This window comes from Anopheles bellator, chromosome 1 (assembly GCF_943735745.2).
Source record: "Anopheles bellator chromosome 1, idAnoBellAS_SP24_06.2, whole genome shotgun sequence".
In the NCBI taxonomy this organism is placed as follows: domain Eukaryota; kingdom Metazoa; phylum Arthropoda; class Insecta; order Diptera; family Culicidae; genus Anopheles; species Anopheles bellator.
This window is the reverse complement of record NC_071285.1, coordinates 37,771,790-37,784,906: the sequence shown is the minus strand read 5'-3', so window position 1 is coordinate 37,784,906 and position 13,117 is coordinate 37,771,790. Positions and strand designations below refer to the sequence as shown.

Below are 13,117 nucleotides of genomic sequence, written 5' to 3'. Positions count from 1 at the left end.
TTCAGCCCTAATGAGTGAAGGGTTTCACCAAATCACTTCTGGATGCTCTGCCTTCCGCGAAACGGTACCTCGTTTAGCAACAAGGTACTTAACCAGACGGCTGGGGGGTGATTAAGAAAGATTGGGTTTAAATTAATCGTCCAACTTAATCGCAACGAAATAAAACCGACTTGACCGCGGGCCGGTACATTCGAGAGACCGTACAGGAGAAATGTTCGCCAAAAAGCGGCGATCAACGAAATAAAACAATTAACGCAGCGACTCGAGGTTCGACGCATTACTGTTTGCATGTTCGCTTTTTTGGGTTGTATGTTCCGATGCTAGCTCACGTCTTTTATTTATGCTGCCATATTGGTTACGACCATTCGGACGTGGTTGTGGTTTTTCCTTTCTTACATTGCGGCACACATTTAGTTGTGATCTTTTGTTTTTACTGCCTCTTGCTTGTGCCCTGTTTCTCTCGGTCGTGCAAAAAGAAAACAGAGCGCCAAACATTCCGTTATAACGCGCTCCGGCATTTAGATCGTGAGAAATTGTCGACTTCGCGAATCGCGAATTTCGTCCGAAAAGGAACTATTTGGACAGCGAAAAGCAGCCGCCCTTATGCGAGCGCCAAAAAGGGCATCGCGATAAACGAGGTTTCGGGGCGAATGACTTCATTTCTTGTCTTTCGGCTAGTTAACGGCGCAGATAGCGAGAGAAAAAGAGAGCAGTAAATCAATCTTGTGTTCCGTGGCCTTAGCCGCAGATGTTGGCCCGTTGACTAAATTTATCGCCAAAATATGCACAAAAAATAGAGTTTTTGTACGGCCACGCAACAGCTGATTGATTGGGAAAGTATAGGAACCAGGCTCAAAGTTGCTATCAGAATAACTATTGACCGCAGAAAGAGTGACCGTTGCTTTAGTGTAAGTGTCCCCATTTGTTCTGTAAGCGCCCATTTTAAAAGGATAACCTCAACAAGTAAATTTCCATTGCGCTTCGAGAAACTAAACTGGCCACTTGTTGATGGTGTCGGTGACCGAACAGTTGTAGCCAGCAGCGACATGCAACCAACAACGAGGTGCTGGGCCGGTAAATTTAGAACCAGTGCTCGCGTACTATGGAGTAACAAGCATGGCCTTGCGCGGCCCGTACCAGAGAGCAAGTGGCCGGCGTTGCGTTCTATGAATCACTCGACAATGTGCCTTCAAAATGCAACTGCATTTCTCATCCGCCGGGCACATGTTTCCGATTGCCTCATGCATCCTATTGTTTAGTGCCGAGGAATGTCACGGACGCAAATGCTGACGGAAGGAACCTGCCCCGAAAGATAGTTCGCTGTGGGAGAGATAATTATTTCAAAATACTCTACATGTTATTTACATCGCCGTTATCGCCGCTTACCGATCCGATACCGTGTCCGCTGCTCTATCTTGGCGTGATTTGTTGGCGCTTCCTTCGAGCACCGGGATAAAGATCAATCCCACGATTAGCTTTCCCTGGTGAAATCGTGTACTTGCGTCGTTGTCGCCTCACGCCGCCTCAAAGAATGAAGAGCAAAACGTACCAAGCGCCACCGGCAAGATGTCTTCTAATGTCAAGATTCCCTCGCCGCTCCGAGCTGGTTTCTCCTTTGCTGTTCAAGGACAAAAGGGCACCGGCGCCAGCTAGCCCAGCCCACTCGGTTCGGATTGTCGAAAGATGTGAGTTGCACCGAAGGGCCTACCGTCAACCAGCCCGGGATTGGGTGTAGCCTTTCGGGGTGTAAAGATCGATCCGCCACACAAAGCGTCCGGAAAACCGCATCCATCGTGTACTTTTCCACGCGAACACAAACACGCCCGGGCGCTCGGCGGTTTCGTCGCACATTTTTCGTGCAGAAATAGAAAATCGCCGCCGTTCAGATTGCAATCTGCAGCTGCATCGGTGCACCGAGCCGCGGGCGCGGATGCTCGCATCGGAAAAGCGCCAGTGAAATTTGGCATTCCGTCCGTGTTCACCCTTTACTGTTTGGTGTCGGTTTCGGGTGTCGGGGTTTGGTGTTTTATACAGTAGCAGTACAGTGATAGGTCGTGGTTGAAAAATATTGGATACATCAAAGGATCGGCCGGTGTGTTTTAACAAGCACGTGACATTAATAAACATTCTAGAGGAGGAACTTACTCTCCAACAGGAATGAAGTGTGCCAGTTTAAACAATAAATTGAAATTGCGCTCGAGGTATTCAAGACACTTCATGGCACTATCGTCGGGTGCGTTAGGTTGTATTTTCTAATTTAATTACCTCAGGCGACGAGAGCCGAGTGGACTCGTTTTGCTCAAGAAGCGGCCTGCATAAATAAAAGGGGCGCCCTCAGGCAGCTAAACTGAAGATGGATGCCATTCTTCAGCTAGTTGTTGAGCGAAAATAAACCAAAGCAAAAGCGGCTGCAGCCAACGACGACAGTGCCCTTGACATAGCGACCGGCAACACCGGAAGGCGTGCTGCGTGCTTTCGGGTCCGCGATGCGAACCTACCTTCGGCCAGGTGTTTTCCACTGGCGCCGACGTGACAACATCATTCCCTGGAACGGCGCATACCGGAGGAGGAAAAAGCGCGGCACGACGCCAGACAGGGGGAGAGCGAGCATGCCTGTGGCCAGCACAAAATAGAAAACATTCTCCGTTGAGGAAGAAAATATGTCGCAGATTTTTCAGCAATCCACTCTCTTCCGTCGGTTCGTCACGATCAGCGTCAACGAGCACACGTTCAACGGTGAAAGTAAGCGACGGCTTCGGGCTGTTCATTGGCCCTTCTGGGTTGCCGCCGTTGGCCTTTTCGCCGCCCGCAGGCGACAAAAGAATGTATGCAAATGCTATGTTGTGCACTTTGCGTGCGCATACAATGCACACCATCGGGCGGGACGAGAAAGGACCACGCAAGGTGCGTCCCTTGTGTTTGTGTCTCTTCTGGGTGTGAACGAAGCGGAGACCTCAATGGGGTCTCCTGTCTCTCTATCCCAGGGTGGCTATAAAGGGAGGAAACGCGAAGAAAATCTCATCAACTCGAGTCACCCGAGGACAGAGCGTTAGTTTTGTTTGTAAATTTTCTGGTTCAATTAAACCGTTCACACCTCGCCGGCGAGCAGGATCTTGGAACGCAGCCATATTCGCAAGCGGTTTTATGCTGTCACATAGGGTCAGGTCGGGTGGCTGCACCTCAATTAAGGGCACCGCATTGTTAGCAACACTTACACCACACAATGGTGGTCCAGGCGGTTTTCATTCAAGTTCTTCACCCAAGTCCAACTTTTTGTGGCGATGCCCTACAATAACTCTTCGAACAAACGATTTAAGGCTGTAAACAAATTAAATAAACCCTTCGGCGGAGCAATTAATGGCATTTCGAAAGGGTGCCTTGTTGAAACTTGAATCGGAACGAACATAAGCTCACAAAGCAAAGCACGGGGATCGGAGCTACTAGCGGAAGGTCAGTGAGTAAAGTAATGTGATAAAAACTCATTGGATCTTCGAAATCGAATGCCCGGGAAGAGCGGCTTGGAAATATCGATTGTGTTCCGTGGATCGTCTTGAATTTCATCAAATCAAATCAAAGAAACACATTAAACGAGAAGATGCAATAAACGAGAACGTGCAAAACCCCGGCCGGCCGGAAGTGGGAGTGAAATAAACAATTTAAGGGACCGTTTTCAGAGCACGGTTGATGGCCGATCCTTGGAGCACATCCGCAAAGCTTTCTTATCCCCTCCCTGTCGGTCGCCTTCGGATTCGAATCACTGCCCCATTTAGAGACCTTCGGTTTCTCCGGTGCTCCGGTCTGGTCCTTTTGTGGTTTTATTTCATTTTTGTTCCGAACTCCGCTTCTGAGATGGGTTCAATTTCGATTCCTTTAAGCCAATTACAATCAATCATCATATTCAAACGTTTACTCATCCTCCGGTGCGTCCTGTTTCGTTCCCTTCTCGGCTTCCGGCTCGTGTTCGAGTTTCATTTCCGGTCCCGCCCGGTCCGGATCGCCCGTCTCACGGCTCGGCAAGCCCTTCTCGGCCAGTGCTTCCTTCGATGGTTCCTTCTTATCGTCCGGTGCGTCCGTTTTCTCGTCCGTTTCGAGAAACTGTTCCCAATTGCCCCGTCGCTTATCGATATCGGCGTCGGTTTCGGCGATCCTATGAAAAAGGGAAAACCCATCAAAAATCGTCGCTCAAATTGTCTCTGTCCCCGTGCTGCCATTCGCCTTACCGGAACTTTGTTCGCCCGTCCCAAATGGCGGCCGTCAGCTTCCGCTGGCCAAAGAAGCGCCCGTTCATCAGCTGCACCACGAGATCGGCCTCTTCCGGGTCGCTCATCGTCACCTGGGCCACCCCCTCGGGATGGCGGTCGTAGAGCAGGACACGTCGCACCGTGCCACACTTGCCGCACTCGTCGCGCAGATCGTTCTGGTACTCGAGCAGTAGGTGCACTTCGCGATCGAACAGCTCCGGCTCGAACAGATTCCGTATGATGACGATCCGCTCGTGCTTCGACCGCTCGCCTCGCATTTTCTCCGGTCGCCAATCGAACAGTCTGCAAATGGACATGGAACGTATCAATAACTCATCGTTCGTACAGTCTGATGAACGGAAATCTGCACATGATCATGCAAACTTCGATCAAGAACGGCGCGCCATGGTTGGCGTTGTGCCAAGCGCCACTACTTGATCGGGTCATCGGCTGGCTAGTCCACAAAATTTCCACTCTCCACACCAGACGATGACGATGACGGTAATGATGATGATGATGATGATGTTGTTGTTGTGTGGGAGCTAAGCTCTTTTTTATTCAAATTACTTGCTGCTCTCCGTTCGTATCAACTTTCTCAAGCCGCCGGTCGTCTTGCGTAAATGAGTCACACTTGAAACGTGCCAAGAGTAACCAACCGATCAGTTAACACCCGGTCCGCCCTCCGACGGGTTGTAAAAATAGGGTTTCAAGGAGCGAGGGCCGTGGTGCGCCCGTACAGACAAGATTCGCCATTGCTGGGGTTGGCGATGTGTAGCATCATCGACATGTCGACAGCGCGGCGCCACATCGTGAAGCAGCATCTCTCTCTCTCTCTCGGGTGTGTAAGCGAAGAATGGCACGTTCCCCAAAGGGCACACAGCTGATTGGAAGTCAGATCGGGTGCGTTAATGAGTGTTTACAATGTACACAGGGCGGTAATCGGGATTGGGATGGGATTGGTGGAATACGACTACGGAATATGTCACGTATGAGGCATAAACGTGTAAATGGAATATCTTGCGACGCCACATCCGTTATTTGTAAAGTATCTTTTGATGTGTTTTCTTCTGGGGATAAGAATCCAGTGTTGCGTGTAACGGATCAGTGTTGCTGAAATGAGTAACTCAGCTATAAATCGCAATTATGTCTTCAGACCGGAGACGACGCAATCCAGTTCAAGAATTCAAGATTCCAATACACGATTCAAGAATACAAGATTCCAAAGACCTTTGTTCCATCGAAGCATTTTCAATTAGACTTCAAGTACCGTTTGGAACTAGACATGGGACACCCAGACCATTCTCAGAGTGCCATTTGTTCGGAGCAAAGGCAAATGATGTGGCTCAATATTTGTATTTTTGCTACAAGCCAAGGACTTTTAGAGCAAGCGAGAAACTTACGATTCCTGCATTTTTTTTTGGCGCTCCTTTTCCTTCTTTCGCGTCTTGGGCTTCAGCGTAGGGTTGTATTCGCCGCGCATCTGGAACTCGGCCCGCTGCACCTTGATCTTGTGGCCACGCACATCGTAGTTGTCCAGAATGTTCAACGCCAAATCCACCGACTCGATCTGAAAAGAAATGGGAAACGATTGCTTAATTAATTTCGAAATGAGCTCAAGGGAATCGATTAAACGAGACCGAAGGGTGTAGCGTATTATGTTGCGGGTTGCATCGTAGGAAAAAGTGCATCTGAGATGCACTTAACACGTTTTTGGTTCAGTGCTCCCCTCACAGTGCTAGAGTCCCCTCACAGTGCTTCGGGGATAGTGTCAATAATTGGCGGAAATAAATGCAACTTTCCACTACAAATAACGGCCCTAAGTGGGACCCCACCGCATCCGATCCGACAGTGCTAAATGCAATGCAAATATTGATACTTTCAACCACGTGACCACTGGGGTGCAGGCCAATGCAGGCGCACTCCGCGGGTGGCTTCCTCGGTTACGCGCGTGCGTTATGCTGGCGACCGGACAGACGAGATGAATTTGTTACACACGACTCCATTGACGACACAAGCAAAAGTTTCACATAATATTTGCACCGAACGGAATGGATGTGTGTTAGATACATCTCCGTGCCGCGTAAGTGGACTGATCGAAAGCAAATAGTGGCGCGAGCAGAGAGATGTTGTGCGAGAATGCGGGTTGCCTCTGTGGGGGTCTTTGTGCAAATTGAGTGATCGATTCAGGCGGCTTCGGAAGGCGGCTCAACACGACGGCTGATTTATCGATTTAACTCGCGCGGCCTGTTAAGTGAACGGGCCACTCATTCGTTAGCGAATCTTCGAGCAGCGTTCCGCGATCGAGGCTTCCGTGGCTCCCAGGGATGCCTGGCGCGAGTTCTGCGCTCTTTGTGGTTTCTGAAACCAAATTTCGATGTGCCTGAAAAATACCATCCTCGAGAGAACAAGAAAGCAGACACAAGAAATAGTTCAACCCGCACACCCGCTGGTGGTGTAGTTTTGAAGAAGCCTGCGAAGGAAGTCAAAAACAAAGCAGAGGTAGCACTAATTCATAGCAGTCGCCAGAGCATTTGGCTGACGGTGGCTGAACGAAAGATTTAATAGCGGCTGGCAGCACTCCAATTCCGAGCCAGCGTTCGCGATCTACGCGGTCCGTGTTGCGAGACGAGAAAGAGTAACGAACTGACCGAAAAGTTTACAAACCTTTCCCTGATTGGCCGACAACAAATGGCTAATCAGTCCTTAGCCAAAACAGTCGCCTTACTAATCGGCGAATCCTGTGACAGTTAGACGATGTCCACTGTCGATTCGGTTTATTGGCCAAGAAGGAAGCCAACGAAATTTCTTGGCGCGTCTTCAAAGCTGACCGCTCTTTCTAAGCGGTCTGGCGCATTGCTTCAGCCACCCGGGTCAACCAGGGCGATGGGCAAATTAAAATGTTTCGAATTTTTCTGCTCGTGTCGCCGAACCGACTGTCGGAGCGGCACAACTACAGCGCACAAGTGGCGTACGTGTAATTAACATCACATTTGTTCTAATTTTTGACAACAGAATCTCAAACGAAACGAGACACTGCGGTGGCCACGTGACTTGAGACGGCCAGCAAACGAAGAAGATCCCGCCGTGGTGTCTTTCGGTCCGCCGGTCGCGGTCAGTTGATCATATTTAAATGCTATAAATCCTTCAATTAATCAATGGTCAAGTCGCGGTGTGCTGCTCGTTCGTTGTCCATCTTTGGTATCTGTTGCCCTCTGACGAGACAGGAGATCAAATGTCAGGCGCGTAATTCGACTCGACGGTGCCGCCGCTGCTACCGCAATTTCGGCGGAATGCCCATCGCCTGTGGCCATTTCGTTCGCGGTCCACTTTGGTCGTAATGGCAGCGTGGCGATCGGCTGGCCGGCAGACGGGAAAAAAGGCTGAAATCAAAGCCCATTTCTTTGGAGCAGCCAGAGACCGGAGCCGCTGAGTTTTGATTGATCGTGTCCAATCTCCGATCTGGATGACCTTCGAATCGGAAGCACTCCCGTCAATCGTGGCGTGGCCACCGTGGTCACGGTCACTCCGGGGGCCTGACCAAACACCCCTTTTTTGGGTCGGTTGAAAGAGGATTTAGTGATCGATCCAATGCGGCCACTTTCGATTGTCGAGTTGCGTGTGTGACTCGCGGTCAAACGCCCTCTACGACGCTGAAGCATCGAAGCATAATGCAGTTAAATACCCAACTCATCGTGAGTCAACAGGTGTGGAGTTTTCAACACGAAATTAAATCGATGATTTTTTAGATAAATGGCTAGAGATGCCGAAGCAGTTTTAAGCGCCGTGAAACTTCTTCAAAAGCTTATCTCATTGTCGCAATGGAATTCACAAATGATGTCTCGAAAAATGGTAGCCAAAAGATTGCGAAAAGAAATTCCGAACGGAACCCGTCAGGGAGCAACATATGATTTATGTCATCATTTTGTCTCACGCACGCAAACAACGGGAATCGCGCGACGCGAACGCATGTCAAAGCTGTGGTTAGCGAAAGCGTTCAATACTCATTACCACGCACAAACCACAATCAAGCAATCATCATGCAAATCACATTGTGACCGCCGTCCCCTGCGTGACTAAATTATTGTAATCAATGACAACTCCTGCAGCATAGCTGGCAGCATTCTGGCCCACTCTCTTTCGCAAACTTTAACCCAAGGCTGTCACCAGTAATGGTGCGCTCTCGCCGCGCTCGCCGGTGGTCTCTGTGGTGCCCATCTGGAGGATACCATCCGGTTCAGGTGGACCGGTTCATTTGCGGGGTTACATTATGCTGCACTTCATTACACAGCCGGCAGCATAAACCGGGGCGCACACCAAACCAAAAATCAACAAAAAGACGTGGGCATTGAAATTTAATTATCAACACTTTACCGTAATGAACCGCAGCTGCTCGACCCACCCCGGCGGTGTATGAGCCTCCACTCGTGTGTTTGTGTGGTCACACCGGCATCGAAATGAGAGGACCCACAATATGGACCCAACCCGGGACCCGGGCGGCCCATCTGGATTGTGGTGGGACGGTTTCAGTGAGTTGAAACAATAAACAGCGATCGAGTTGGGAAAAAATGAACACCAGCGGGAAAAATTATTTTAAATTTGTAGATCCCGAACCACCTCGAAGTGGTGGACCTTCTCGCACACGTGTGGTTCCGAGCTCTCCGAGGTGCATTTATTTGTTTTCCATTAAACGCAACACCGTGGGCCACCGCGGAACGCGGAGCATTCCATCAAAAGTTACGTTAGTTAAGTAAATATTCCTTTTCGCACAAACCCGCACGAATCAACACAAATAAGGTCGGTTGCGATTAGGTTTAGGATGGGCCGCTAAGTCAAAACTTTTCGGCGAGAGTCGGCACGGAACGGAATCAAAATCACAAGAAAACTGCTTCTTGAGCAACATTCCAACATTAATTCCATCTCGAACTTTGGCTCTTCTATTCCGTCGCCTTTCCGTGCTAAATTTGCCGCCGGAGTGCAAAAGCCGCCAGAGAGCCGGCTTCCGTGGTACTTTGTAGAATATGTTTAAATATTTTCGCATTTCAAGAACATCCAGCTCCCCCGGGGGCGGTCAACTCTTAAAGGGAATCACCGTCCCGAGCAAAAAAAAGCGTGGCACGTCCCAAAAATAAAATGTATGTTGGCAAAATATTGATTCAGGCGAATTTGCTCCAAAACTGCTCCCTCTGCCGACGACGCGTGTGTGGTGTAAAATAATAATTTTCCGGGGGTGAAAAACTCGCTCGCCTCACGGAACTGGTTGGCGGACGCCGGCCGATTCGAAGGCAACGACATGATAAAAAGCCATTCGACGTGTTTATGGATCGAAGCGGTTTCAGTTTGTTGTTTGTGGTCACATACACTCCTAGCTCGGGCGAAGTAAATCTCGGTTCTGCCCACCGCAAGATGCCACATCATTTAATCTGTGCCGGAGGGCAGAAAACCAAAAACCGGATAAAACTTCGATGAAATATGCGGTGCCGATGCTTGCAACTGTTGTCATTCCAACAGAACGATCACTAACTCAAAGTTGTGAAACTTCCGACGTTAGCGATACGAAGTTTATTTCAACAAAACAGAAGATTTGACGAAATACGAGGATGAAACTTTTTTTTTCTTCATTCCAAATTTTGTGTCGATAAAGTTTTGTCCCAATAACATTTCCGTATTTTTTTCAGATCATTGATATACATAAAAATATTATCACAATTGTAACAACCTGAATTCTAAAGCGCTCAGACAAAGCAGCAAATTTGGCCATGGAATCTTAAAATTGAACTGAATAAAATTTAGTAAAAAATTTATTGAGTGTTGAGACAAACTAACATTTTGCAACAAAAAACAAACTACGTAGAAACTCCTTCAGAGCATCCCACTTCCAGTGAACCAGATCTGTGAAAGAATGGTTCGGTGCGGAGCTTCATTTTCTACAAATCGCACATTATTTCCCAGTACAAATAATCGTCCTCTCGTGCTGATTGCTCCTGATACACACATACCTGATCGATGAGTAATCGATTGTATTTCCACCGGAATCCATTAGGAAATCTCGCGGAAAACTGCGCTCAGCCTCAGACCGAGCACCGTCCGTGGGGCGATTTGTTTACAAAAGACCCCCATTTCTCGTGGAGGCACGTGACTTCCGCAACTATCGAACGATGGGCGATACTACTGGGAAGCGTTGAAACCCATAAATCATCATCGGCAAACGCGGCGTCGTCACGCACACACGTCCCGACGGCCTGCCATCGACGTCGGGTGGAAAAACAAAATCTCTCCGCAGGAATCTTGTCCGTCCACGCGATTGCATCGTCTAATTATGATTTATTGTCTATCATCCGCGCCCACGGTCCATCATCGGGCACCCTGTTGCCCGTGAGCCACTGGTTGGAGCATGGGACATGGGAGATGCCCTCTCGTTAGGAAGCGAGAACGAGCGGCGAAAGTATGAGCTAACGTAACATTAGCCTTCGGAGTAGTGCTGAAAGTGTTCATTCAACCAACGACACGCCTGTTTATGGACAATAATCCATGAATAAGTAGAGAGAGAGCGGGCGCAATTCCGATCGCAACAATTGTCAGACCCAAAGGATGAGGGAGGACTGAATGCATCACTAATGCAGCCAGTAACTCCAGACTCCGAGCCGTAAAACGATAGATTTGAAAAGGCTGCACATCCTTCCTGCAACCTCCATTGAACCGTGAAACGGTTAGCGAGAATTATGGAACGATCCACCGAAACGTTTCGAAGCCTCGAGAAGATTGGTACATTAAATGCGATCCAATTTGCCGATCCGACATTCCGAAGGCTTTTTTCGTGCAGTTTTGTCATTTCATTTTCATATAAAATACACAGTTTTATGATAATTACCTCGTTCGCGGCACGTTATCTAACAGCGCGTGCGATTGGAACGTGAAATTAATTCCATCCTTCTTTCCCATTTCAGGCCAGCCGAATAACGAGCAGACCATCCTTTGAGGTTTTCGAATGAGGTAGGTTTGAGTGTATGTGTACCAAAACACCGCAACGGCATCATTTTTATTATACTGGCGAGCATAATTATTTACCAATCGGAAATGAACCTCGCTATTAAGAGAACCGGTCGATAGTAATAACACCGGAATAGCGAAAACCCAGCAAATGCACACCGCTCAGTTCTGTTGGCAGCGCGGAACTCTCCGTGGTGTAAATAGTTCCATTAAAAGTGCATTGGACCGAGCCACCGAGGGGCCTGTTAAAACGTAATAATGCTCGTCCTGGAAGGGCGTTTTGAAACATTTCGATCGATAAACAGAGGGAGGGAGAGAGAGAGTAAATTTAAGCTTATCAGCGGAAAATGTCCGGAACACAAAATCAATAATGGGCATCAGCTGCCTTCAAGCTTCAATCCAAACAATCCTCTGGCGACTATATCCCAACCATCGAATGGCCATAATACTCCGGGCGCTGGGCGATAACAAGTGAAGTAAATCCGAACTTGAGTGTCGATTTCGATTTATAAATTTAAGGATTTACCAATCACCGGCTGTGTCCCGTTGCCATCGGCACGTTTATTGGCCTCCCACGGCCATCGGAAACGTGCCCAATGCAAAATCAGGGCCACACAGTGCCACGGGAACAGGGACCCATAACCCGATGGCAGGGCCATGAAAATAGCCAAGTACTCGTGTTTGTCGTTTAGATAAATTATTAAGACGCCGTAGCAGGAAGCGGAACTCGAGCTGCTGGCGTTTCGGGATCAAGGACACAACGTAATGGGCGTGTAGTGCGCCGTCTACCTCTGGATGCCAAATGGAACGAAATCAACCCAGATAGACCTAGATGCGCTGGCCGTAAGCCTGTGATTAAGAAGGGCTTATTTGTCATCATTCGTACAACAACGAGATTAAAAACCAGCCGAGATTGATTCAGTTGCAGCGGACGGCCCGACAACCACGATGCCGCAAAATTGCAACTTGTCCACGGCTACCAGGGTTTCGAGATAAATTTATCGTCCTTTTTACGGCTACGACCTCGCTGCTGAGCAGGGTGGCGTCAACACGATCCAATCCGAAGGATGCTGGTTGAATGGCACGGCACAAAGCTCTCGAAGACGAGGGGAATTGTTCCCGCGTGTCGCCTATTTTGTAGATCCACTTCCACCTTGGTGACCTTTGCAAAAGTCAACGCAACAGACCCCGGGGTAGACTGCCGCATCGGAAGCGTTCTAGCAATCGATGATCGATCGGGTACTGATTAGGGGTTTATCGATTTACCATTGCCCGATGAAATAAATGGGACGGCATAGGAAAAAGGATCCACTACGTAAGGATCGGCCGAGAAGCGTTGACAGTGCGGTGAGTTTGGAAAGGGAGCGCATCCATTACGCCAGTCGAGACAGTCAAGGATACAGGGCGACCCAGGACCCCAGACAGCACAGGGACTGCAACGATGCAATCGAACGCAAATGAACGTATCTGATTCAATTTTGTTTGCCATCATTTTGAGTGGAACCAACGGTGAAAAAATCATGATCGTAATAGGAGGTATATCATCATCGAGATAAAATTAAATTAAATTCACTCTCCATTAAATACAAATCCAGGAAGGTTAACATTTTCGATTCCGACCATGAACTCTGCGAAAGCTTTAAAATAATTTAAATTTCTTTAAACATTGGATTGCTATAATTATAGTTTGATCCAAAATCTTTATTAGAACTGTATGAGGCTCCCAAAATTATGATAGCCGTATAGTACACGCACTGACTTCAGCTTGGTTGAAGTTGGAAGCGACTCGACGATGCACGCAAAACATACTCGGGCCCAGAAGAAAGGCAATGCATTTTCATACAATTGTCACTTCAACCACAACAGAAGTCACAACAGGAATTGATGAA

General features: G+C 48.5%; 2 protein-coding genes across 4 annotated transcripts in view; one reads left to right on the top strand and one right to left on the bottom strand.

The window, feature by feature from the left end:
- The window catches only part of LOC131206485 (uncharacterized), a 73,504-nt gene that overhangs the window by 31,185 nt on the left and 29,202 nt on the right, over positions 1-13,117 (top strand). For all 3 annotated transcript variants that reach the window (XM_058199051.1, XM_058199052.1, XM_058199050.1), the window contains one exon: positions 11,186-11,231. The gene's annotated coding sequence lies outside the window, so the exon portion shown is untranslated. The remainder of the gene's footprint in view (positions 1-11,185; positions 11,232-13,117) is intronic.
- Positions 3,868-13,117, bottom strand: part of LOC131215538 (HIV Tat-specific factor 1) — a 39,863-nt gene continuing 30,613 nt past the window's right edge. The window contains exons 2-4 of the mRNA XM_058209927.1: positions 5,642-5,808; positions 4,221-4,544; positions 3,868-4,147 (exon numbers count right to left, since the gene is read on the bottom strand). Coding sequence (XP_058065910.1) covers positions 3,907-4,147; positions 4,221-4,544; positions 5,642-5,808 — 732 coding nt within the window. The 3' untranslated portion in view covers positions 3,868-3,906. The remainder of the gene's footprint in view (positions 4,148-4,220; positions 4,545-5,641; positions 5,809-13,117) is intronic.